This window comes from Chrysemys picta, chromosome 1 (assembly GCF_011386835.1).
Source record: "Chrysemys picta bellii isolate R12L10 chromosome 1, ASM1138683v2, whole genome shotgun sequence".
NCBI lineage: Eukaryota > Metazoa > Chordata > Testudines > Emydidae > Chrysemys > Chrysemys picta.
The window spans coordinates 73901144-73926715 of record NC_088791.1 but is presented as its reverse complement, the minus strand read 5'-3'; the positions used below and the strand labels follow the sequence as shown (position 1 = coordinate 73926715).

At 42.7% G+C, this 25572-nt stretch overlaps 1 protein-coding gene across 8 annotated transcripts in view; it reads right to left on the bottom strand.

Annotated features, from left to right (window-relative positions):
• Positions 1 to 6514: 6514 nt before the first annotated feature.
• PTPRQ (protein tyrosine phosphatase receptor type Q) overlaps positions 6515 to 25572 on the bottom strand; it is a 196382-nt gene continuing 177324 nt past the window's right edge. For all 8 annotated transcript variants that reach the window (XM_042850788.2, XM_065559792.1, XM_065559816.1 and 5 more), the window contains 8 exons: positions 25340 to 25430; positions 23800 to 23876; positions 20362 to 20496; positions 20125 to 20250; positions 18172 to 18320; positions 15081 to 15216; positions 7626 to 7749; positions 6515 to 7361 (listed from right to left, as the gene is read on the bottom strand). In XM_042850788.2, coding sequence (XP_042706722.2) covers positions 7324 to 7361; positions 7626 to 7749; positions 15081 to 15216; positions 18172 to 18320; positions 20125 to 20250; positions 20362 to 20496; positions 23800 to 23876; positions 25340 to 25430 — 876 coding nt within the window. In that variant the 3' untranslated portion in view covers positions 6515 to 7323. The remainder of the gene's footprint in view (positions 7362 to 7625; positions 7750 to 15080; positions 15217 to 18171; positions 18321 to 20124; positions 20251 to 20361; positions 20497 to 23799; positions 23877 to 25339; positions 25431 to 25572) is intronic.

Sequence of the window (25572 nt, the reverse complement as noted above, 5' to 3'; positions counted from 1 at the left end):
TTGTCAACCTATGGACAGAGGGTATATTGTGTCAAGCATGGCATTCATGGGTGGGTCTGGAGGATCTACTGTGACATGGACATCTTCCCTTCCTCATTCCCATGGATGGGTACATATAAAGGTTCATGGATTACTGCAGTACAGATAGCAGAGCAGTTCCGTCTCAGCTGCATGAGCGATTTCCTTCCATGTGCAGAAGTCCTGTGAGCTGTGCCCAGATTGGGTTGGCTACTGGCTGTCCCTGCATGAAGAGATAACACTGAAATCTCCAAAGGTAGATTATCAGATTGCCTACATAAAACTGTACAATGAAATATTTAAAACATTTTAAAGTTTTTTGGCTTTAACATAAAGTAATCACAGGAGCATAAGAAGTGTCATACTGGATTGCCAGTCATTGACAGCAACTGATTCAGATGCTTTAAAGAAAGATGCAAGAATCTCCAGAGGAGTCATTTTGATAAAATACAAAAAATTATAATCACTTTTGGAACATTGGAGAGTTCACCTTTAAGCTACACAGGACTAATTAGTTCTTGCAAAAAATTTAATTATAGACATTACAAACATACTTTTAGTCTAGCACTGTGGTCAAAAGACTATGATTCAATAATGTCATTTTGTCACAGGGTTACATGTACTGCTACCAAGTACAAATACAATCATGAAAAACATCTGTAAGACCCTTATAAGCAATTTGTCAAAATACTTTAAAACATATGTATAATAAATGAAGACCACATGTTTCATATGAACCAAATGAAACTAGAGCTGTACAGAATGGTTCGCCAGAGATTTGAACAGCTGCAGACATCACCTCTCCTTCTGTCCGGCTTTAAAAGGCATTGTTTTTCCTTTAGGTTGACAGGTGACACTGCAATACTATCGGTCTTCCTGAAAGAGTTTCCCAAAAATACTTCTCTAAAATGCCCTCAAACCCTCTTCCCCCTCCTCAGTGCTGCTTTTGATGGTTATTTGCCTATTCACAAAAGATCTCTTCTAATTTACAATCTGTACCAAACAAATCAGATTGTAAAAAGAAACCAGACCCTTACTGAAGTTTACTCCTGCATAAATATCCAGTTATGTACCGTACAACACTGTCTGTTTGGTATATGAAGTAGGTAAGAGTCCAGTTAACTTCCTGTTACATACAGATCATGTACATATTCACACTGTATATCTTCCTTGCCGGTGTCCCGGGTTGCAAAGGGATTGGCCTAATTTACCTGAGAGTAAAGTTGGAAAGTTGAACCACTTGTCCCCTCCACAAGGCTGGAAGTCCCTTCTCCCCAATGCGAATATGAGCTGGGCGCTCCACAAAGAGGATCTTCTATAGTTTCCTTACAGTTTTTTGTACTCAGGCAGGTTTCTCCTAGAGTACTTAGGCCACAATTTGATAGTATTATTGGTTTGTAGTAGAACATTTATGTTTCCTCACATAATATTTAAAAATGTATCAATGCAAAGCTATGAGAATGTCAATAAAGCACTGAGAACAGGAGTACTTGTGGCACCTTAGAGACTAACAAATTTATTTGAGCATAAGCTTTCATGGGCTACAACCCTACCATCAATTTAGGTTTAAATAGAAACTGGGAATGGCTGAGCCATTACACACATTGAATCTATTTTCCCATGTTAAGTATCCTCACACCTTCTTGTCAAATTGTCTGAAATGGGCCATCTTGATTATCACTACAAAAGTTTTTTTTCTCCTGCTGATAATAGCTCATCTTAATTAATTATCCTCTTGGAGTGGGTAGGGCAACTCCTACCTTTTCATGTTCTCTGTATGTATATATATCTCCTTACTCTCTGCATCCGATGAAGTGGGCTGTAGCCCACGAAAGCTTATGCTCAAATAAATTTGTTAGTCTCTAAGGCCTTGGCTACACTTGCAGATGTACAGCGCTGTGAATTAAATCTGACTTCGTGCAGCTGAGTAGGGAGAGCGCTGCAGTCTGTCCACACTGACAGCTGCCGAGCACACTGTCGTGGCCACATTTGTGGCAACTGCAGCGCTATTGGGAGCGGTGCATTATGGGCAGCTATCCCACAGAGCACCTTTTCCCATTCTGGCGCCGTAGGTTGTGGGAAGGGGGCGTGGGTGCGGGGGATTCTGGGTCCTGTCCCAATGCCCCGTGATGCATCGCTTCACATCCCAGAAATCCCTTTGTTTTCATCCACCTTTGGCGCCATCTTTCAATGGTTTCTGTGCAGCATGATCTGTTTGCGGGAAATGGAGTCCGAACTGCTGAGGCATATGCTGACTTATCTCGCCAGCACATCACGTTTGGCTGTCGAACTATTCCTTAAAGATCCAAAGTGACAGTGAGAGTGCGGGTGAGGAGTCCAACGATGCTATCGAGCCGCGTAACGCGTACGACACAAAATTGCTCGTGGCATTCACGGACATGCTCAGCACTGTGGAATGCCACTTTTGGGCTCGGGAAACAAGCACCGAGTGGTGGGACCACATCGTCATGGAACTCTGGGATGACGAGTAGTGGCTGCAGAACTTTTGGATGAGAAAAGCCACTCCCATGGGACTGTGTGAGGAGCTTGCCCCCACCCTGCGGCACAAGGACACGAGATTGAGAGCTGCCCTGACAGTGGAGAAGCGGGTGGCTATTGCAATCTGGAAGCTGGCAACTCCAGACAGCTACCGGTCGGTCGCAAACCAGTTTGGAGTGGGAAAGTCGACAGTTGGAATCGTGTTGATGCAAGTTTGCAAGGCCATTAATCTCATCCTACTCAGAAGAACCGTGACTCAGGGTAATGTGCAGGAAATAGTGGATGGCTTTGCACAAATGGGGTTCCCTAACTGTGGAAGGGCGATAGATGGGACGCACATTCCTATTCTGGCACCACCCCACCTAGGATCCGAGTACGTTAATCGGAAGGGGTATTTCTCTATGGTTCTCCAGGCGCTTGTGGATCACCATGGGCGTTTCATTGACATTAACACAGGCTGGCCCGGAAAGGTGCATGATGCACCCATCTTTCGGAACACTTGGCTGTTCAGGAAGATGCAGGCCAGGACTTTTTTCCCAGAACGGAAGATAGGGGAAGTCGAAATGCCCATTGTGATCCTTGGAGATCCTGCTTACCCGTTAATGCTGTGGCTCATGAAACCCTACACAGGGAGCCTTGACAGCAGCAAGGAACGGTTCAACTACAGGCTGAGCCGGTGCCGAATGACTGTGGAGTGTGCCTTTGGCCGTTTAAAGGCCATCTCTGTATGGGAAGCTGGACTTGGCTGAAAACAGCATCCCCGCGGTTATATCCGCGTGCTGTGCCCTCCATAATATTTGTGAAGGGAAGGGTGAAAGCTTCACTCAGGCATGGACCTCTGAGGTTCAACACCTGGAAGCTGAATTTGCACAGCCAGAGAGCAGGGCTATTACAGGGGCCCGGCGCGGGGCTGCAAGGATTAGGGATGCCTCGAGGGAGCAATTTGCAGCTGAAAACCAGCAGTGATACCTGGTGCCCTGCACGGGAGTGAAGTGCCGTAGTTCCAATCTTTAGGTATCAGTGTCTGCTAAGCAGACAAGCAGACTTGCAGTGCCTGTTTATTTCCTGGGCTAAGGAGTCTTTTACTTTATGCAATAATAAAGAATGGTTTCAAAGCCAAAAAATCCATTTATTGAAAAGAAAAAAAAATTTATTGAAAAGAAATAAGGGGGTGGAGTGGGGAACAGTACAATCACAGATTTGCATATGTCCTGTCTGGTGTGCTGTGCAGTGAGTGCTGCACTTCAGGACAGCTATACTGCATGGTGATGGGGGTTGAGTGCAGAGGGTAAGGGTCGTGGTTTTCAGGGCTGGGTGGTGAAGATACTGGTGTTGAAGGCAGCGGGTGGCGTGAAGAACACGGAAGTTGGGGAAAGTGGGTTGGAGGTGACAGTGGCGCACAACGGAAAGAGTTTTGGGACAAGGGCTGTAGGGGGGAGTGGCGTTTGCGGTACTGCTCCTCTTTCTGCATGGCTACCAGCTCCTGGATAGCATCTGCTTGGCGCTCCAGGATGCTTATGAACCTATCAGTGCTTTGCTACCGGTGCGCTGCATTTTCCTGGCGGATCCTGCTTTCTCTCTCCCTCCAGTTCTGTGCTTTCTCATTCTCTTTAATAGATTGCTGCATCACTTCTTGCAGCATGTCTTCTTTGCTTTTTTGTGGTCTCTTCCTGAGTCTTTGCAGTCTCTGAGCAGGCGATAAGAGGGACGGCTGAGGTCTCAAGGTTGATGCAGCTGTATAGGCAAAATGCAACATTTAACAGAGGCAGCATTGTTTATACCAGACAGAGTAATGATTCCCCCCGCACTTAAGGAGTAGAAAACACACAGGGTCTACACAATAGCATAATTTCCCCATCCGAAACAGAGCACACATATCCCACGGGAGCGTCAAAATGGTGAGTTTCAGAGTAGCAGCCGTGTTAGTCTGTATCCGCAAAAAGAAGAACAGGAGGACTTGTGGCACCTTAGAGACTAACAAATTTATTAGTCCACGAAAGCTTATGCTCTAATAAATTTGTTAGTCTCTAAGGTGCCACAAGTCCTCCTGTTCTTCTTTTTTCAAAATGGTGAGTAAGGGGGACTCATTGTTTCAGGGCTGCACTGTCCTCTGGGTTTCTGTGCCTTGGGGAGAGCCAACAGCTTCAGGGGGCACCTGCACTGAACACTGTCCCAACATTTTCCACAGGAGTTCGTCCTGGACAATATCTCGCTGCTGAGGGTGACCTGGGAAGCAAGGGAGGGGCTTCTACTGCAATGCCGCTTCCGCCCTGGTCCATATGCAGCTTGCCTGTGTGCAGCAATGGTCCCCCCGCCCCTCGCAGCACAGTGGTGCAGACACGTTAGCCTGGCTGGGACAAGGACCACGGTGGCTCTCCCGATAAACCTGCGCAAGCGCATTGCACACGCTCTGGATGTGACATTCGAGATTACCGAGGCCAATTACAGCGATGTGATAAACCACATCAATGCACTATTCCGCATCTAGGCATGCATGCCTAACCCTCCTCTCCCAAAGAGCCCGCACCGAAAAAATTCCTTCCGGAAAAAATAAACCGCTTACCAGGAACCTGCTCTTCTGTTTGTCCTCCACCAAATACCGGCCGCTGCGACTGGCTACCTTCCTCTTGGCTCAAGAAGAGCTCCTGTCTGCATGGCTCCAGGGATTCTGGGGTGTCTCCATCCGGCCCACCACCATCACTCCCGTTTTCCTCCTCCTCCTCCTCCTCCTCCTCCATTTCCTCCTCCCCCCCCACACCAGCTCTGAAGTGTCCATGGTGGTGCTCAGAGTGGAGGTGGGGTTAACCCCAAGTATCGCATCCAGCTCTTTGTAGAATCGGCAGGTTGCGGGGGGAGCACCCGAGCAGCCGTTTGCATCGCGGGCTTTGCGGTAGGCACTCTGCAGCTCCTTGACTTTAATCCTGCACTGCAGTGCGTCCCGGTCATGGCCCCTTTCCATCATGTCCTTTGATACCTTCCCGAAGGTATCGTAATTCCTACGGCTGGAGCGCAGCTGGGACTGTACAGCTTCCTCCCCCCAAACACTGATGAGGTCCAGCAACTCGCCATTGCTCCATGCTGGGGCTCGCTTGGTGCGTGGAGGCATGGTCACCTGGAAAGATTCGCTGATAGCACTCCACACCAGGCTGGGCTGAGCAAACAGGAAGGGGATTTTTAAAATTCCCGGGGAATGTAAAGGGTGGGTCACATGGTTGGTTAACTGAGGCCAGGGCAGTAGAGTTTGAACTGATGACCAGAGTGGCTAGAACAGGCATTGTGGGATACTGCCGAATAATTCTGGAGGCCATTCACAGCGCATTGGGCGGCCACACTGGCGCCGCAGCGCTGCAGCGGTAGCGCAATATTTGCTATTCCTCTCGGAGAGGTGGAGTACATGCAGCGCTGCAACCACGGAGATACAGCGCTGCAAATGCCTTGCCAGTGTGGACGGGGAGTGAGTTACAGTGCTGGGGGCGCCTTTACAGCGCTGTAACTCACAAGTGTAGCCAAGGCCTAAGGAGCCACAAGTACTCCTGTTCTTTTTGCGGATACAGACTAACACGGCTGCTACTCTGAAACCTGTAATAAAGCATTGGGCTTCCTAGTAAAATCCAAGTGCATGGTAAGACTATTTTCCTATGGCCCTCTATTTATCAGTCTATGCTTTGCTACTCTACTGAGAGCCTCCTGACTCTTCCATTCCATCTTTGGATCTACCCTTGATGATGCAGCACTAGGAGCTGTGGATTTGGGTTTTATTAATCAGTGCTCTCTGGAATTGTGCCAACACAAAATATTGTCAGCCATGCATTTCAAAGGCTTCAGTGACTTATTTCATGCCAATGTGAAGGCAACAAAGTTTGATTTTATACACCTGAACAATAAAATATTTTAATATTGAATTTCTGAGTATTCCTTATGAAGATACTGTATAAGATTGTATTAGGTCGTTTGAATGAAGGTATACAGTACATTACTCAAATCAATCTACCATGCATTATAATATGTAATAAATTTAAAACTTTATTCTTTTTTTTTCCTTTCAGTTTTACAAAAGTAGCAGGAATGTGAGATCCTTTCTTCATCATCAAACATGTGCAATCACTAGCAACATTTAAAAACAACAACCGGGTGATCACAAGTTAGCTTAAATAGCCCCAACTATCCCTGAAGAGCTACTGTGTGCTGTACAAAAGCTGAATAATCCTCGCAGTGTCAGGGGGTGACTCTTCAGCTGTTCAGGATCATGGGATGATATCCTAGCACTCATAAAACAGCAGATTTAAAACACAAGAACATACACTTAGGTAAAGATCATCATGACAGTATTGGAAGTAATCCACAAGAATTGTCAACACCCTGGAGGCCAAACTAACATGACTGAGTCAAAGAATTCAAGCTTTTACTCAAAACCAAACAAAAGAATACAGCAAATTCACACTGAATTATGCACGTTAGGAATATGAACATTTTCCTTCACATTTGGCTAATTTTTAATCTTTTACAAGATAACTGGGGAAAAGGGGCATTTGTTGAGAGCACACTTTCAATTTAAATACATACTGAGTTATTTACATAACAACAGAACTGCAATCTGGGCAAAAGTATTGCTGATCTTTATTGCCTAGTGATTTGCATAAAATAATTTATTACATTTATGAAGGCACATTGATAGAAAAGGAACCATTTCAACATTTTTTAAAAAAATTATTGTTTTTAATTCATTATAAGGGGATTTGTTTTGGCCCCTGCATTTAGAAAAATACCATTTGGTTTTCAAGACCTAATAATCTTTGCTTTAAATATTTACATGGTAGTTTCTTCCCATTCAAGTTCCACATCACCTACAACAGAAACAAATACATTAAATTAAACTGCTTTTTAAATGAACATTAACCAATTACTGATAACTCTGAAAGAATTTCTGTTGAAAAATGTAAATAGCTTGAACAATGACTGATACCATAATCTGTGTTAAAGGGCAGCAGAAAGCCATAACTTTGCACTTATCAAGCCTCCAAGTGCTTGTCAAAGTATGCTTATTAGTACGAACAAATCAAAGCACCTGCTAGGAAAAAATAACTTTGGAACAATCTGTATCTACTTACCTTCCATGGCATCCAAAGAGTCCATCTTTTGCAGTGCTGAATAATTTACAAAACATATGGATTGACTGCTTCCCTTGCTTGTCAATAGGTCCAAAACACACTGATGCAAAAAAATATATTGTGCCTGTATGATGTAAAAGTGAGAGGTTACTTACATGAATTTATGATGAAAAATTTGCTTTTAATAACAAAATATTTTAACACAATTTTGAATAAAAACCTATAGATGTTCTGAAAGTAATTCTAGTTTTGCAACTTGTTCCAACCCTTTGATAATGTCTTATGTCTGACCCAATTCTGATAATTATGAATGATCAATTATTAGTCTATAGGCATGTTAATTACTATGCACAGTCAAATATACAAAAATTATTCCAAACATAACTGAAGATAATAGACTGCACCACACCATTCCCTCAAAGCTAGTTATACATGAAAAAATGTGTTCAGCTTGTTTTTCAACATTTGATTCAGACTGAAGGAGCTGAACCACATATATCAAGCACTTAAATGAAGAAACTTTCCTCCCTCCTAGCATGCTGAAAGCCAGCAGGGTGCAGTCAAATGCAAAAAATCCACTAAATTCCATTCACTTAATACGTGGCCTGTTCATGACGGAAAAAACAAATAGCTTCTAAAGATAGATGCCTGTTGTAGAGGGCATTTTGAGAACCAGCTTAGAAATAAAAATGTTGACTTTCTTGGCTTTTGTGCATTGGGATAAAACTCTTAATCGTTCAAACTGTTTCTAATACATAATGAGGGTTTCATTTAGATGGTTATGTCTCTGGAATCAGTAATTCTCAAGCCACAGATAAATGAAACAATAAACTTTCAGAGCTGCTGCAGTATATACCGGTAGTAGCAATACATATTTTTTCCATATATTGTTTCCTGAAATCCTTATTGACATGATAGGGTGCTTCAAAATACTCATTGTAGTAAAGCCTTTTTTGGGGAAGATATCTTGTTCTGTAATGACAGGTTTCAGAGTAACAGCCGTGTTAGTCTGTATCCGCAAAAAGAAGAACAGGAGTACTTGTGGCACCTTAGAGACTAACAAATTTATTAGAGCATAAGCTTTCGTGGACTACAGCCCACTTCTTCGGACTACAGCCCACTTCTTCGTATGCATCCGAAGAAGTGGGCTGTAGTCCACGAAAGCTTATGCTCTAATAAATTTGTTAGTCTCTAAGGTGCCACAAGTACTCCTGTTCTTCTTTTTGTTCTGTAATGGATCCATCAAGCAAATATGAGCTGTGACCTGACAGACTGAAGTTACTACAACATACATTTTTTAAATAGTTTATATTATTCAGATTTTGAACCCCAAAGGCTGTAAAGTCTGTTGTGCCAAAGCAGCGCCCACTTGTATGCACTAAAAATCTTTCTGAAATTCCCACTGGGGCAGGAAAAAGGATGAAGGGGAGCACATGATGTGCCAAAACCCTTTTTGTAGGGTCTTTTCCTGGGGAAAAAAATCATTCATTAGGGACTAGACTGTGCATTTTACATACAGTAGAACCTCAGAGTTAAGAACACCAGAGTTATGAACTGATTGGTCAGCCACACACCTCATTTGGAACCGGAAGTATGCAATCAGGCAGTAGCAGAGGGGAAAAAAGCAAATACAGCACAGTGTTGTGTTAAACGTAAACTACTTAAAAAAAAAAAGGGGGAAGTTTTAAAAAAAAAGATTTGACAAGGTAAGGAAACTGTTTCTGTGCTTGTTTCATTTAAATTAAGATGGATAAAAGCAGAATTTTTCTTCTGAATAGTAAAGTTTCAAAGCTATATTAAGTCAATGTTCAGTTGTAAACTTTTGAAAGAACAACCATAATGCTTTGTTCAGAGTTACAAACATTTCAGAGTTATGAACAACCTCCATTCTCCATTCGTAACTTTGAGGTTCTACTGTATAGCCCAGAGTAAGGGGCCGTGTGTAGCTGAAACACCCCTGAGGGGTCCATATGGTGGCGTGTAGAGTACAGACGCTGCACACGCAGCTAGCACAGGTATAGATAGCAGTGTAGATGGTGAGCCCTGGCTTAGGCAGGTAGTGTACAGTGCCCTACATTCCTGAACCCTAGGGTATATATCCCGTACAGCTCTCTACACACCCAAGCAGGGGGAAGGCAGGTCTACACTGCTACTTTTAGCAGAACATTTCCCTGCCACAGTGAAAGACTCAAGTGGGAAAAGGCTCTAGGCTGCTGGAACCTTTCTCCTCTATCCCCACTGCTGGAGGCTTTCGCTACTGCATGTATCTATCCACTGTACAGAGTATGGTCACTGCAGCATGTAGTGACCTGTACCCTACACACTGTCACAAGTGCAGGCAGTTGCAGACAAGGTCTCGGAGAGACACAATGCCTCCCAGAGTGCCTCGGTTGTGCTGGAGGGGGAAAAGGGAGTGGTTTTCTATAATCCTTTTTAAGGTACAGCTTACTCCTTAACCAGTACTGCTGTAGGGTTGCCAACTTTCTAATCGCACAAAACTGGACACCCTTGCCACGCCCCCCGCTCTGCCCCTTCTCTGAGGCCCCGCCCCCACTCACTCTATCCCCCACGTTGCTCGCTCTCCCACACCCTCACTCACTTTCACTGGGCCTGGGCAGGGGCTTGGGGTGCGGGAGGGGGTGAGAGCTCTGGCTGGGCGTGCAGGCTCTGGGGTGGGACCAGAAATGAGGGGTTCAGGGTGCAGGAGAGGGCTCTGGGCTGGGGCTGATGGGTTTGGACTGCAGGAGGGGGCTCAGGGCTGGGGCAGGGTGTTGGGGTGTGGGAGGGGCTGCGGGCTCAAGCTGGGGGTGTGGGCTCTGGGGTGGGGCCGGGGATGAGAAGTTTGGGGTGCAGGAGAGGGCTCAGGCCTGGAACAGGAGGTTGGGGTGCAGGATGGTTTCGAGGTATGGGCTCTGGAAGGGAGTTAGGGTGTGGGAGTGGGTTCTAAAGTGGGGCAGGGAGTTGGGGTGCAGGTGGGGGTTTGGGGTGCAGGCTCTGGCCGGGTGGTGCTTACCTCTGACGGCTCCCGAAAGCAGCTGGCATGTCTGGCTCCTAGGCATAGGAGCCGGGGGGCTCTGCACGCTGCCCATGCCCGCAGGCGCCGCTCCTGCAGCTTCCATTGGCAGTGGTTCCTAGCCAATGGGAGCTGCGGAGCCGGTGCTCGGGGCAGGGGCAGTGGGTGGAGCCTCCCTGGCTCCCCCTGCATCTAGGAGCGGGAGGGACATGTCGCCTGCTTCCAGGAACTGTGCAGAGACAGGCCAGGGAGGGAGCCTGCCTTAACCCCGCTATGCCACTGACTGGACTTTTAATGGCCCGGTCAGCGCTGCTGACCAGAGCCGCCAGGATCCTTTTTCAACCAGGTGTTCCAGTCTAAAACTGGATGCCTGGCAACCCTATACTGCTAGCTGACACATAAAGTGTTGTGTATAGGGGGGGACAAGGGAGTTGAGTCATGGCCTGGCCTAGTCCCTGCCCCTCCCTGGGGATAGTGTCTCATACACAGCCCCTGCACTCTCCCGGCACCTAGAGTTAAGATTCAGGTAGACAGGCTGGCAAGGAGGGAGTCGCTACTCCTCTTCCTATTTCCCTGCACAGCTATGTTAAGCTTATTCTTAATCTAGCCCTGTACCAGCCGTTCAAAATTGCAACACAATGGTTTGCAAAAGTAAAACAATTTCAATGTTATAAATATGGAAAGAAAGGGTGATATTTATTTTATTATATTTTATTCCTACAATTTAAAGAGAGGCTGATTTTTTATTTTTTATTTTTTAATTGCAGGTGGGAGGGAATTGCTTCTGTCTTGGTACCTTTTCTATGCTGACAATTTAAAACCCAAATTAGAGATCGTTATGAGGTGTTTTATAATGGAAATGTCAGAATAGCCTTGACTGCTAAAACCCTGCTTTGTTTAGGGAAACAATGGATAACCCTCAAAAACTAATAAGATTCATTCTGTTTCGATCAGTCTCGATGGTGACATGGAGTATTGCACCTATTGGTTCTGCAAAACTGTGCTGGAAATGACTTGGAGAAGAACAAGCTCTCTCATGACACTGCAATATTATACCAAAGTAACAATGACAATACTTCCTGCCTTTGATCAGGTTGGAAATCAGTATTAAGAGAACAGCCTCTTGTGTTACATTTTGGCACTTCCATTTTTGGCCTCTGCCAGAATCTGTAAGCACAGAGGTGAGCAAAAGTGACAAACATAGGTTTTTAAAATAAGCCTTGACCTTATCTATTGTCTTTTTTATTTGTAATAGTTTGGTTCTGTGAGGCCTCCACTGAATTGCCTCCCACTGAGGCCATTTAGATTATTTGATTTGCAGTGAAGGGTGTAAGACTACTGGTTCCAGTGCTCCTTACCACAGTAAAATCCCAGTGATAGGAGTTCTGTTATTTTCTCACCTAGCTACATGTGCTATATTTAAACTTACCTGTGATGGTCCTCACTCTGGGGCTGGTTGGTCAGGGTTAAGGCCTGTGACTGCAGGAGGGTTGTTGGTAGGGGAGCTTGGGCCCCCCCATTCCACTGGGCTCTGAACCAGGGCCCTTTGAGTGCTATCAGTGATCTGACAGCTGAGGCTGCTTAAGGCTGCCTTCTCTGGGCCTCTTCCCATCTCCCCTCCTGCAACTGTCCCAAAGTCATGATCCGGGTTAAGGCAGTGTGAAGGGTGCCCGCTCATCATAAGGCACCTTCTGATGGTGGCATCTTCTCAGGCGCCACCTGCCTCCACCCACAATATGGCCCACCCTCCTGGGCCAGCTCAGGGCTTTCCTCTGCTGGGATAGTCCAAACAAAAAATAAAGGGGATTACCAAAGTCTAGAGTTCATATGGGGGGGGGAGGAGGGGAGAGGGGAATGCTTCCCTCTCCAGCTGTCTGTAGCAGGTCCTCCTTTCTCTCAGGGAGGGATCTTTGGGCAATTGTCTTAGGGAGAGATGTCTGCCTTCCCTCCACTCTCATCTGCTGGAGCTGCAGGTCGCAGGTCTGCTCTCTTCCCTGGTCTGCCACTGCCACCAAATGAGCTGTTCCCCTGCCTTTTAACCAGTGGCGTAGCCAGCTTCTAAGAGGAGGGGGAGCAAACATAAAAAAGGTGCCCCCCCTTGGCTCCTCCTCTGGCCACGCCCCCTGGCTCCTCCTCCGGCCGCACCGCCCCTCCCCCCCATGGCTCCTCCAGCCCTGCCGTGCCACCCCCATGCCCCCCCCCTCGCTCCTGCGGCTGCCGACCGCCATGCTGCCCCCCCCCCTCCTCCGGCCGCTTTTGGAAAGGCGGGGGAAGCGGCTGCTTCCCCTGCACCCCGCTAGCTACGCTACTGCTTTTAACTCTTCCTCCAGTGGGGAAATTTCCAACAGGTGTGGCGGGGCAGGACAGGCTGGGCCCAGAGCAGTTCCTTTACCCCTTGTTGCCCAGTGTGGGGTTGTACACCCCATCATACTACCAAACTGACATTTGCTAGAGAACAAACAGAATAGAATGGATATTTTTTTAAGTCCCTACAGCCATCTATTGTTACTAGAGAACTCTACATTTTGATGCCAACCATTAATAAACAGAATAAAGAAGGGAAAAATATCCCAAATGATAAACAACCAGACCACAATATTTTCCATGTGACATTGTACCATGGTCTCAATTTTCATCCTAAGATTCCAAAATTTCAGATTTATAGGTTCAACTGCTGGAAAGGACAGACTAACTTTACACATCACCTTCATCTCACTTCTCATATTCTCCGATCCAATATGGGTAGCAGGAATGTTTCCCAAACCGAACAAGCCTCCTTTTGCAGGGCATATCTACACAAACACTTATTGCATAGCAAGCTGGGAGGTAAATCTACAGTGCTCCAGCATGCTGCACACTAACTGCCTATATGGACCCTTCTAGTGAACATTAAAAGTTCCCTAGTGCACTTTGCTGTACTGCTCTTTCAAACCGTGGCAAGTCAATGCACACTAGGGAACACCTAGTGCACATCAGCAGGGTCCACATGGACAGTTAGTGTGTGGCACACTGGAGCTCTGTAGATTAACATCCCAGCTAGCCTCAAACTAAGTATTTGTATAAACATGACCACAAATAGCTTTGAAACCATCAGGCTGTACTCGGCAGAATGCCAGCAGGAGACTAAATCTCAATATAAAGCACCAATAAGCTTGTAAATCACCTCTTAGACAAAGAGGTTCAAACTGATACCACACTTTCTGCTGGCAAGGAAGAGTATGCGATGAACTAGCAACTGGGTCAAGAGTGACCCTTCCAAAGGGTCTGAACCTGCACCCATTGAGGTCTGACCCCAACAACAAGAACACACCCCTTATTAGCTCAGTCTAAGACCCGCGGTTCTTACAGCTAAGCACCCTTAATTATAGTGGTTGAGTTAGATCAAGGATCTCAAACTTTTTCATACTGTGTACTGTATCTTAATACAGATGTTATCTCATAGCCATTTCCTTTTCCATTCGTGGGTGACATCCAGACCCTATTAACGTCAGTGGGAGTTTAGCCACCTGCTTCAATGGAACCAGAGTTTCACCTCATGATTATATAAGAACCCTGAGGCAACTACAGCAATTGCTTACAATTTAACTGCTAGAAATAAGCAGGAAGAGTCAGCACCATGTTACAAGCCTGGTCTCCAGGGACTACTGGTGCTTCTCACACCACAATTTAAAAGCCTCTGAATTAGATAATACTATTAGACCTACAGGAATGAATACAAGGATTACACTGAATTGGTGCATTAAGGGCAGCTTTAAATTCCACTAAGGCTCCATGGAAAGCGGCAGCATGTACCCAGATCTCTAAGCCTCGGATAGTCCTTTTACTAACAGTTCAATTATTTTTCTCTTAATAACGTATACTCACCTTGCATATGATTGCTAAAAATGTATCTTGTTGTAGGCCCATAGAAGTCTCTTCAAACACTTATCTTACAAATACTGAAGAGTGCATATAACTTAATTCACTTGTGTAATCTTATTTAAGTCAATTTAAAATAAGTCAGTCAATGGGACTATTGATATGGGTAAAGTTAAGCACATGTTTAAATTTTTGGAGGATGGAGCTCTATATTTATATAAACTTACTTGTCAGAAAGAAGTTAATAAAGCCAAATATAATAAGATATGGGCAAATCAGTTTGGGTTTAAAAAAATTACCTGAACCTTCACCCAAAATTCAAAATAAACCTTTTTACAAAGTCTGAGGTTTGATTTATTTTTTAAAAACACTACCTTTCATCTTTCCACTCCTTGGCTGGGAGAAGTGTCAAAGACTTCAAGAAAGCCTACTGGTATAATGCTTCCAATCCAATCGGGAGCAGGAAGTACTAGAAAACTTACAATAAGGCTGATTTTCACAAGTTTTGCTGCTCATTTTTGCAGTATTACAGAGAACAAAATGTTTTCTTAACATAGGATGTATATAAATTCTATATGTCTTACCAGGTTCTGTACCATACACATTCTCTCACTTCTCAGCTCAGCTACAAGTCCATACATGTCCACAAAATCATGATCATTTATATGTTGTGTTAAGTGATCAAGTGCAATATAAACCCCTGTTCTTCCAACTCCAGCACTGTAAAGAATATATATAAAATAAAATATAGTTTTTACACTAATTATTTTAATATATATAATTGCAAAGCTTCAGTATAGCAGATCCAGTGGCTGGAAGTTGAATCTAGACAAATTCAGACTGAAAATATGGCTTACATTTTTAATGATGAGAGTAATTAACCATTGAAACAATTTTGCAATTTTCATCATTATTAAGTTGATGGACAAGGACATATTCATCCAATGTCTCCAATAGGAGAATCCTCCAACTCCCGTCTCAATTGCTGTATCTTGATGTACAGCAAAGAGGAGCTGTGGTGCACATTTAATGGGGCTACGTGATAATAATAATATTCCCCCTGTAACTGAACCCTTATCCATGGATTCTCCCGTAGTCATGGATTCTCCATCATTGACAATTTTTAAATTTTTAAGAGTGGATGTCTTTCTAAAAAGATATGCTCTAGGAATAATTCTGGGGCAGTTCTATGACCTATGCTATACAGGAGATCAGACGAGGTGATCACCATGGTCCCATCTGGCCTTTGAATCTATGAATTCAAAACCTCGAAAAATAAATTTATCATGAAAAGAAAACTGGGCGAAAACTAGAATCTTTATCCACCCTCTCACTCTGGTACCTTTATTGACTGGGATAAAATGGAATCTAGATGTGAACTCTGACCTGGCTTTGGTTTTGCAAAGCCAAAGCCTGATTCATGAGGTGCAGCTAAATCAAAATTATGCTATTTAGCAAACTGTAGGAATTGGAAGGAGCCAAAAAGCTTTTATATGAATCCCAACAAACTTTGCTGTTTTGAATGCAACAAAACTGCAATCACAAGGTTCTGCAAAACTGAAACTTGGATTCCTTGGCGCATTTCTATTAAAAACTAAACAAAACAAAGAGGACTTCTATACAGTGAATTGTTATACAAGAAAAAACGTTTGAAAAAAGGTGGGAATAGATAGCTAGGCTGAAGTGGCAAGTCCAACACACTTGTGGCTAGGGGTATTCTTCTTAATTAAGGGGTTTGAAAATTAACAGGGTTACCTTAAAATCATTCCCACATTTATAAGCAAGCAGAGCAAAAAAGGCTGGGCAGGGGTAACATGATCATGTTTGCTCACCAAATGTGTGACTGCACTCTGTAAAAGCTGCAACATGTGAGAAGCTCTGCTAAGTGGTATTATAATAAATGAATCCTGCGGTTATGAGGACATGTGTTGCTGCTGCAAGGTCATAGTGACATAAGCAAGGGAACATCCTTAGTATGGGCTGTGGGCCAAATTCTCTGTCCCCTTTGCAACTCTCTGCAGTGAAAAGGAGATGGAATCTGGTCCTATCTCCCATCTGAGGACAACCACCAGCATGGGGGAGTCCTCAGAAGCATAGAGCCAGTGTAGTTGCCTCTTCCACTAGTCTCTAGTGTAGGGGTTGCATTGGGAGCAGGGAAGAGGAGTGGCAGGAAAGCATTATGTTCCAGCAGTGGCCATTTGGTGGATAGTCTCTTAGTGGCATTGATAGTTGGAGCAAGTTAGAGAAGTCCCAATGCATTATAGGCTGAACACAGATGAGGGATGGAGCAGAGAATTGAGAGCTGAAACCAAATCGCTCAGTGTCCCCTCACACTGAGCACAGCAGAGAATCTGGAACATGGTTCTTAGCCTGAATCACTACTTCAGAATGTGCCCACTGAGTCAGTGGGGACACTGAGAGACCATCTGGAAATGTGGAAAAAACTGTATAACATGCAGACCTGCTGACCACCTTACTGAAGAATTAGCCTTGCTCAGACACTGACTCTTTGAAATGATAGTGTAATGGTGCAGAGAATGAAATCAATGGGAGCGATGAGAGCTGAACACATCTCAGAACCAGACCACTTATTTAGCTCTCCAACATATAGATTTGGGCATCTATTTTTAGGATCCAGTTTTGAAATCTGGCCTTTGAATATGAAAGGGATTGTAGATACAACCTTCTATTCCAAGTCTCCATTCTTTGCTGGTTCCCATATAGTTTCTGTCTTCTGATAATATATGATATGTAGATTTTAAATAAACTTTTCAACACTTCTTCCTTAAAGAAAACTATAATTATGGTAGAAGTCATTAAAAAGTCAACATTTGTCAAGTGTTACCACACACACATCTCCTATTTTAAGTAAATAGGAAATCTGAAGTGAACTTTAATGTGACTGTATGGTAAATACCGGACTAACTCTTTCACTGACATCATATCAGTTGGATTGCATGGGGTGGAAGGGAAAACACAAACTGGTCTTCTACCTCCAGAAAGAGTTGAGGAACATTGCTTGTGTGAAAGTAGAATGAATTATATTGTTAAAATAGAATGGATTAAAGAAATACTGTATGTTCCTTTAAGCAGGAATAAGGAATGTTGAAATATAGTTGTCAGGAAGAGAAACATTAAGGTATGAAACAATGGGTCCACTTAAGCTAATGGTGGGACATTAACAGGAGATCGGTAATAGTTAGTAAGGAAATAAGATATGTATATCTAGTCCCAGGTAAACTTATCAGTTCTGCTTCCTTTTGTTATCTTGTTAAGTTCGTGCCCTTTTATCTGTATAAATAAGATAGTTTGAGTCTTGCATGGTGCTCACATTATCTGGGTGTATTAGCAGAGCGCTTTGCTAATAAACAGACAAATTGTGAGGAAATCTGAAGTGAACTTTAATGTGACTGTATGGTAAATACCGGAATAACTCTTTCACTGACATCATATCAGTTGAATTGCATGGGGTGGAAAGGAAAACACAAACTGGTCTTCTACCTCCAGAAAGAGTTGAGGAACATTGCTTGGAAACTTGCACTGCTGCCAGGGCTATACTCTGAATAAAAGAGCAGCCTTTTTTCCCCACTGCTTTCAATCTGGCAACTTTCCTGCACACTAATATTCACTTAAATGGTATAATACTTTCATGTATGTACTTAATTCTCTGCTTACCTGCAGTGAACAACCATAGGTGTGTTATCATGTGCTCGACTTGCACGGATCAGCTTGACAAAATGGATTAATGGTGCTGTAGTTTCAGGGACTCCATGTTCAGGCCAGGCAGTAAAGTTACACTGACGTACCATCATACAATCCCCATGCTGGCAAGCACAAATTAGATACAAGTTCTGTATTAGAATTTTGAAACAGACCCATATTAGATCTAAAAGTGAACTGTACTGTAACACCTAAGTTTCCCTCGCACATTCTTCTAAATAACCTTACCTAAAGAGGAAAGTTTGAGACTTACACTGTTGTCAAATGTACTAGCATCAGGAGATAACTTCTTGTGCATGGGTTAAATGACTGTTGTTTATGGGAAGCTGGCAGCAGTCCACCCATGGGAAAGTGTTAATGACCTCAGCCAGCAGGAGACTCAACTCTCCCCTTGACTTTAGAAGCCAGACGGGACCTGTGTCCAATTTGCAGATTACAAACTGAAGTGTCTCCAGGTCTTCTAGTAGCTCAATGAGCAAAGCTGGCTGAAACTCAATCAGAGAAGGTGTTCCATCTGACCCTTCCCTATACTGACTTGCTACTGTCAAGGCAGCCAACTGATCCAATTCCAATTACTCTTTGGCCAGAAAGCAGGGGGAAAGTATATGTGAGCGACTACCCCACTATAGCAGTTATGATAATACATAAAAGCAGGAAGTGATGACCTGACTTCTTAACTACTGTATAATGCATAAGGACAATTTGGATCTATGTTAGTAAAGTAGGACGCGGTGACGGGGATTATGGATGCAAAATGTACATGTTGACTTGCATGGAAAAAACCTTAAATAAACAAACAATAACTCATCCATTTGTGGGTTTAAAACAAAGAGCAAACTGAAAGACAAAAATACAAGATACTTAATCAGCATACTGATAAATGGCACAATTTAAGGTGTAATGTATTTTAGTGACTGCATACGGAATGCTTAGAGAGCATGACTTGTGTTTTCTGAAAGCCTCATATTGGTTAACAGATATGAATTTGTGTTTTGCCAGCATACATTTCTGGCTGTAAGCCCCCTTTTACTGTGGCTGCTTCTGTGTTCTGTTTTAACTACAAAACAAATTTATCATATCTCACAATCTTGTTTTTAAATGTTTCATTGCTCTGTACTATGTACACAATGTATTCCTAGGAGTCTGATAATTGGGATGTTGCCTACTTGTTACCCCTGTTTCCACTAGTGTGTGCCAAGAAAAGATAATGCATCTTTACGTTTGGACATGGAGGGTCACATCCTAGGGTCTGGCAGAATTGCACACTATATATGTCAGTGCTGGAGGTCCAAAGGAGGCATAGGATTGTCTTGGCCACTATATGCAGGACTGATTCCTGAGCCTAAGTGCTCTTCTAGTTGTTACTGGCTGCTAATGGTTACAAAAGCCTGAAACCACAGAAAGTGCAAGTGGTGTTAAGACACCGAGAGCCACTTGTATTGGGAGAATCTCCCAGGGCTGGTTATGTCAGCTCTATAGTTCACTACTGCTGCTGATGCAGTACAAAGCAGCTGCACTGTTCCAGAGAATCTCACCCTTGGTTGCTTTATCTGGGAGGGATGCATTAGAAGGGATTTTTATCATTCCCAAATTTTTATAATTACTCCCTTCCAGAAAAGATATTGAGATAGTCAGGTAGAAACTTTGGCTCCCAGCAGATTAGAGATTCAGTATCCCTGATATTCTACTTCCTATCATCTGGGTTTCACATATCAGTTCCATGCGACAGAAACTGGAGACAATTTTCAAAAAATTAAAAATATTCAGAAAAAACAGACAATGCAATGTATGCAAATTTGGGATTAAAAGAAGAACTTTTAGGGACAGCTGAGTGGGATGGAACACATTTGACATTCACTGGGATTTAAGAGTGTATTTTTATAAAAGCATTTTTCACTTTTCCCTTACCCTTTCAATTTTTAGATCCCTGATAGTCCAGTCTATGTGAATATCTTCCACTAATTTGGTAATCACTATATCTCCAAACACAGTCACTGGTTTGTTGTCTTCTGGCCAGTATTGGTGACATCTTACCTGCAGTCAGAGGACACTGCTTATTAACAATGAACATATATAATTCTGATAGAAAGCATATATAATTGACAGTTATTGCATGCATTGTTAACTGATATGCCAGTAACTTACCCGTCCTTTTTCAAAACATTGCGTAAGCATCACAAGCGTTTTTGCTCTAGTCTCCCACACCATTCTCCAGAAATCACCCACTGTTCCTGGTAATGGTCCCTGAGTAGCAATAAACTCATTTGGACACAAGTAGCCCTACAATGAAAACATTTAATATATATGTATATACACAAACAAAAAGTGTGTGTGTGTGTGTATGACTCATAATTATGCCTGCCGCCATATCAACAGAGTTTGTGAATTTGTCAGATATATAAATTAAACAGGGATAGGCCAGCCAAGTTGTTGCATTGGAAACCTCCAAGGATAGCCTAAGTGATGTGGATAATTCAATAGGTGAGATTCTTTCCATTGAGTAGGTCTGATCTCAGCCAATGCCCAAATACTTTAGAGGTCCTGTGCTACTGGAAGTGGCATCCTTTAAAAATATGTTAAATTGAAGTCATGGCTACTTAGAGTCATTCAAAATATCCCAAGGTTACAGCCTATGGCTGTATTACCTTTACTGCAGAGTTTCACCCATGATCTCGGGGCAGCTGTGGCTGGGGGGCTGGGGGCATGGTTGTGCAGCTCTATTAGTGCAAAACTGCTACGGATCCAGAGCTGGTGGGAGCCCACATACATTGTCTTGTCCTCCAATTGATCAGCCCAGGTTCAGAGGTGGCCTTTTTCCTGCCAAAGGGTTGGAAGGAACCTCAGCCCTGAAAAGTGATGTTCTAAGTCTCTCTCTGAGAGAGGATCCCCTGAAGTCACCCTGTGGATTTTTCCATGGAAGGGATGATCTTGGTTTCTGTTTTTGTACATAATTCTAAAATGAATTAAAAGCATGAGAGCAGTTTTTTCAAGCAGAGATTGCAGTACATGTGCCCCTTGGCTGTCCTTCCACAGGATGGAACCAGTTTTCTTAAAGGGGCCATTGGTGCACCAGGAGCTCTATGCATTATATAAAATTAAAAAAATAAATGTTACATTGCAGAGCTGATAGTCCATCATGGAGTTCTGGTAATTAAACAGAACAAACAGTGCAAAAGTTTATTAGCCTCATCAAAACTCCTCAATAGAATTACAGTCCTATAATTCACAGCTGGCTGTTATTTATTTGATATATAATATACATAACAGGTGGCAGTGGGAAACTACACTAATCCTCCCTAGTTGAACAGTGAAGTGAGGAGCTATAACTCAGGGATGCAAAGCTCTGAGTTAATTATTTGCTTTCTCCCTTCGTGGGTGAACCAATAAAAATAAAAGTAGCATTCAAATTCCCACTTATTATACAGTATATACAAGGTGTTTCTCTCTATATCTATCTATCTATCTATCTACCTACTGCTAAGAGTTCTCCCATGCAGGCATTTTTGCTCGCTTCTGACTTATGCAGGCATAATGCCTTTTGTCACCGTTGATAGGATATTGCAGCTGCTAAGGCCACCAATTCTCAGAGCTATAACTTTGCCCTTTATAGATCTCTCTCCCTTTCTCTGTGTGTGTATATATATATATATATATATATATATATATATATATATATATATATATATATATTATATATATACACACACACACACACGGCAAAGTTGTAGCTCTGAGAATTGGTGGGCTTGGCAGCTGCAATATCCCATCAACGGTGACAAAAGGCATTATGCCTGCATAAGTCAGAAGCAAGCAAAAATGCCTGCATGGGAGAGCTCTTCGCAGAAGCACTTTCTGCAGCCTTTTTGAAGGTGCTGTGTGAGCTTCCCAGCATCAGCTTTTGAATGCTAGCCAGTGAGGGGAAGAGTGGAGACCTGTCCATCTTCTGGCTGGTCTACACTGGGGGGGGGGGGAATTGATCCAAGATATGCAACTTTAGCTACGCGAATAGCGTAGCTGAAGTCGAAGTATCTTGGATTGAATTACCTGGGGTCCACACGGCGCGGGATTGGCGGCCGTGGCTCCCCCGTCGACTGCGCTACCACCGCTCGCTCTGGTGGAGTTCCGGAGTCGACGGTGAGCGCGTTCGGGATGCGATATATCAATCCTGGATAAATCGTACCCTTCCACTCTACTCAGAACACCACCTCAGAGGCCCGGAGCATGGCAAACAGCACTACAGCTGTGTAACAGGATTTGTAACAGGGCGGAAGGTCTTTTCTGTTGACCCACCCTGTTAGAACACTGTATAAAGTGATGAGTAAGTTTTGCTGACTAATAGAAAGGAAGGATGATGTTTAAAACAGTGGGATGGGAGTCAGGACTCAGAAGACCAGTGTTCAATACCCAGCTCTGCTACAGACTTTCTGTATGACCTTGGGCAAGTCTCAGTGCCTCAGTTTCCTGTCTGTAACATGGAGATAATACTATTTTCTTTCAAAAGCATTCAAAAGCTACTCTTTGCTGTCTCATCTATTTATATGGGAAGACCTGCATGGCACAAATTGTCTCTTATTTTGTTTGTACTGTGTGTAGTGCAATGGGGTTTTGACCTCAGTTGGGGCCACTGTAATAAAAACAATAAATAATTATAATAATCATTGCAAGAGGGATAGCTTGATTGTTTTACCAGGATGCATGAGGGGGGCATTACCATGGTTCAGGGAAATAAGGGCAGAGACAGGGAGATCCTGCAGAAAACCCTGAGAAACAGATAAGTGTGGGGAGAAATGTTCTGCTATTATTACTTGAGTTACCAATAGGGCCAAACTCTAGGGAAGGCATTACTTGGAGCAGGGTGGGAATGACATCTATTCTGTTCTGCAGAAAGACTGGAGGAAAGAGACACTGTGCTATCTCCCCTCCATCAACAGAGTATTTTAATAATCTATTTTGTCTATGTTCGAACACATCAGCTTATTCAATTGTATTAAAATATTTTGGTAGCAGCTATGTCATTGAACAATACCACAGCTTCTGTGTTGTCAGGTGGCATATTTAAATTTTTCCTCATCAAAATTAGCATGAAATAATAAGGATAAAATAAAATAGCATAAAAACACGTTATCTATTGTTACAGGAATATTCAGTTCAGTTCTATTTATTTTTACATAGCATCTTTTATACAATACCCCAAAATCCTTAACTAAGAAATACAAAATAGCGCCATATCCAGTACCACTGACATGAATGGGATTTTCACAATTGGCTCCAATGGGAACAGGATGAGATAATTTCCAGAAATGAATTAGCTGACTACAGTTGTTTTACTATTAATAAACACAACCCAACAATAACAATGCACAAATCAAATTAAATGTTTTAAAACTAATTATGTTCAATGATACACTTGGACACATGAATTCATAGTGCTGGAAGTGACAGTGTGGCCACAACAGCTGCAGTAGATGGAAAAAACATTAGAAGCATGTTCTGATATAAAATAGATTCCCTTTTAAGTCACTTTGTAAAAGAACATAAAAATAGAAAAAATGTGATGAACATTATGAGAGACTTCCAACTTACAGACACATAGCTGGCATTGATGTAATCCGATCCTGGAATACCAGCATCAGCTATCAGCTTTACTCTGTTGTTATTATCTATAGCAGAAATAAAGTCTATTTAATTGAGATGTTTACTTGTAAACTATAGTGACATGTATCAGATGTTGCTATGATGCTGAGAATTCAAAATTAATGTTTACATTAGTTTAGCTAATTTTATTAAATCTACCTTGGCAAAACAGTACAGTAATTGCAACTCCCAAGAACTATTTAACCAGCCTGTTTGGTTGTATAATCACTCTCCTTCCTTGCTCTTTACATTTCAATGCATTTTTCTCATGATGATTATTTCTAATGCAAACGTCTAAGGCCCAATCCTGCAATCTGAGGTGTGCAGGCCTGTTGTGCCTTTGCAGAGCCAACTGCCTTTGATGAGGTGGTGCAATGGTGATGCGGTCCTCTGTCTGGATCAGACTACAAGCCTGGGCCTAATCATTTATATTTGTTTGTTCTGTTATATTCTGCTACCACCAGGCCATGTCCTGAGGTCCTTATTGAGCTTTAACTCATTCTTTAGCCAGGCAAACCCCTAAAACAGGAAGTCGGCTTAAGTGAGAACTGAGTAAAAATTGAGGAAGGACCTCAGAATTTGGCCCATTATAAGTATATAGAAGTGATGAAAAATAGGAAAGATGTCGTGTGTGAAAAAGATTCTGAATCGGTACATACTGAAATCAATTATCCATTTCCTGGCATTTGCTTCTGCAAACCAGTAAAAAGAAAGGATATTATAAAACGAAAGATTTCTGACGCACTTCTGACAATGTTATTGGGTAACATGAATATCAGTTTTTAGCAATTGTAAATTAGAGCACAGAATATGTGTTGAACCAAGCAGCAGATAACAGGAACAGCTGTTCTGTAAAGTTAATAGCACAGAATGTAGCTACATTAACAGAGGAATGCCATGCCCCCCATCTCACATCACAGTTAATGCTTAAAATAATAATGGCATTTCTTGTCTTATTAACTGAAAAATGAAGCAGTGTTGAGTACAGAGAGACAGACTCCTGTCTCCTGTGATAAAATCTAGCCTTGGCTTATAAGTTATCATACAGTCACTCTGATCTTCAATGGAACTCTTGCAGCATATTTGCAAGTAGCTGTAAGAAAGCATCACCAAGGTCCCATGGAAAACAAATGCACAAACATGTGGATTTTACACTTAACTTACTTTTAACTAAGGGGAAAAGTCCAGGAAGAATGTTAAAGAGTTTGCTACTTGGGTTAAATTACAAAGCTAAGAAACTATTCAGGCTAAAATTTCTTGCACCTGCATGTTAAAGCTTGTGAGAGCAAGTTGAAAGCCATTTACAAATAACCCTTACTCAAACAAGTGAACAAAAACAGATTAGTTGATAGTAAATTATAATATAACATGTACATTATTATAGTAACTTATCTGAGAGACCAAATGAAAAATTCAGATGCATTCCAAACATACACTGTACTTCTACAGTTAGAGAGTAAAAAAGAGAGACCAGTTAGTAAAGACATACATGGCTTTATGTTTGGAAAGCGATTCTTAGACCTGTTCCAAGGCAGATCAGCATCAGTTGAAGCAAGGTCTTGAAGAAACTTTGGAAGTTCCTGTAAGATAATGCATATTTGTTAGAAAGCCTTTAAATTTGCTTTGTGTTCTGTATTACAAATGGATCAATAATATAATTTCCCCTCATATGGTCATTCCGGTAAAAGGAAGGACTTTTCAGTTCTATGATATGTTACACTT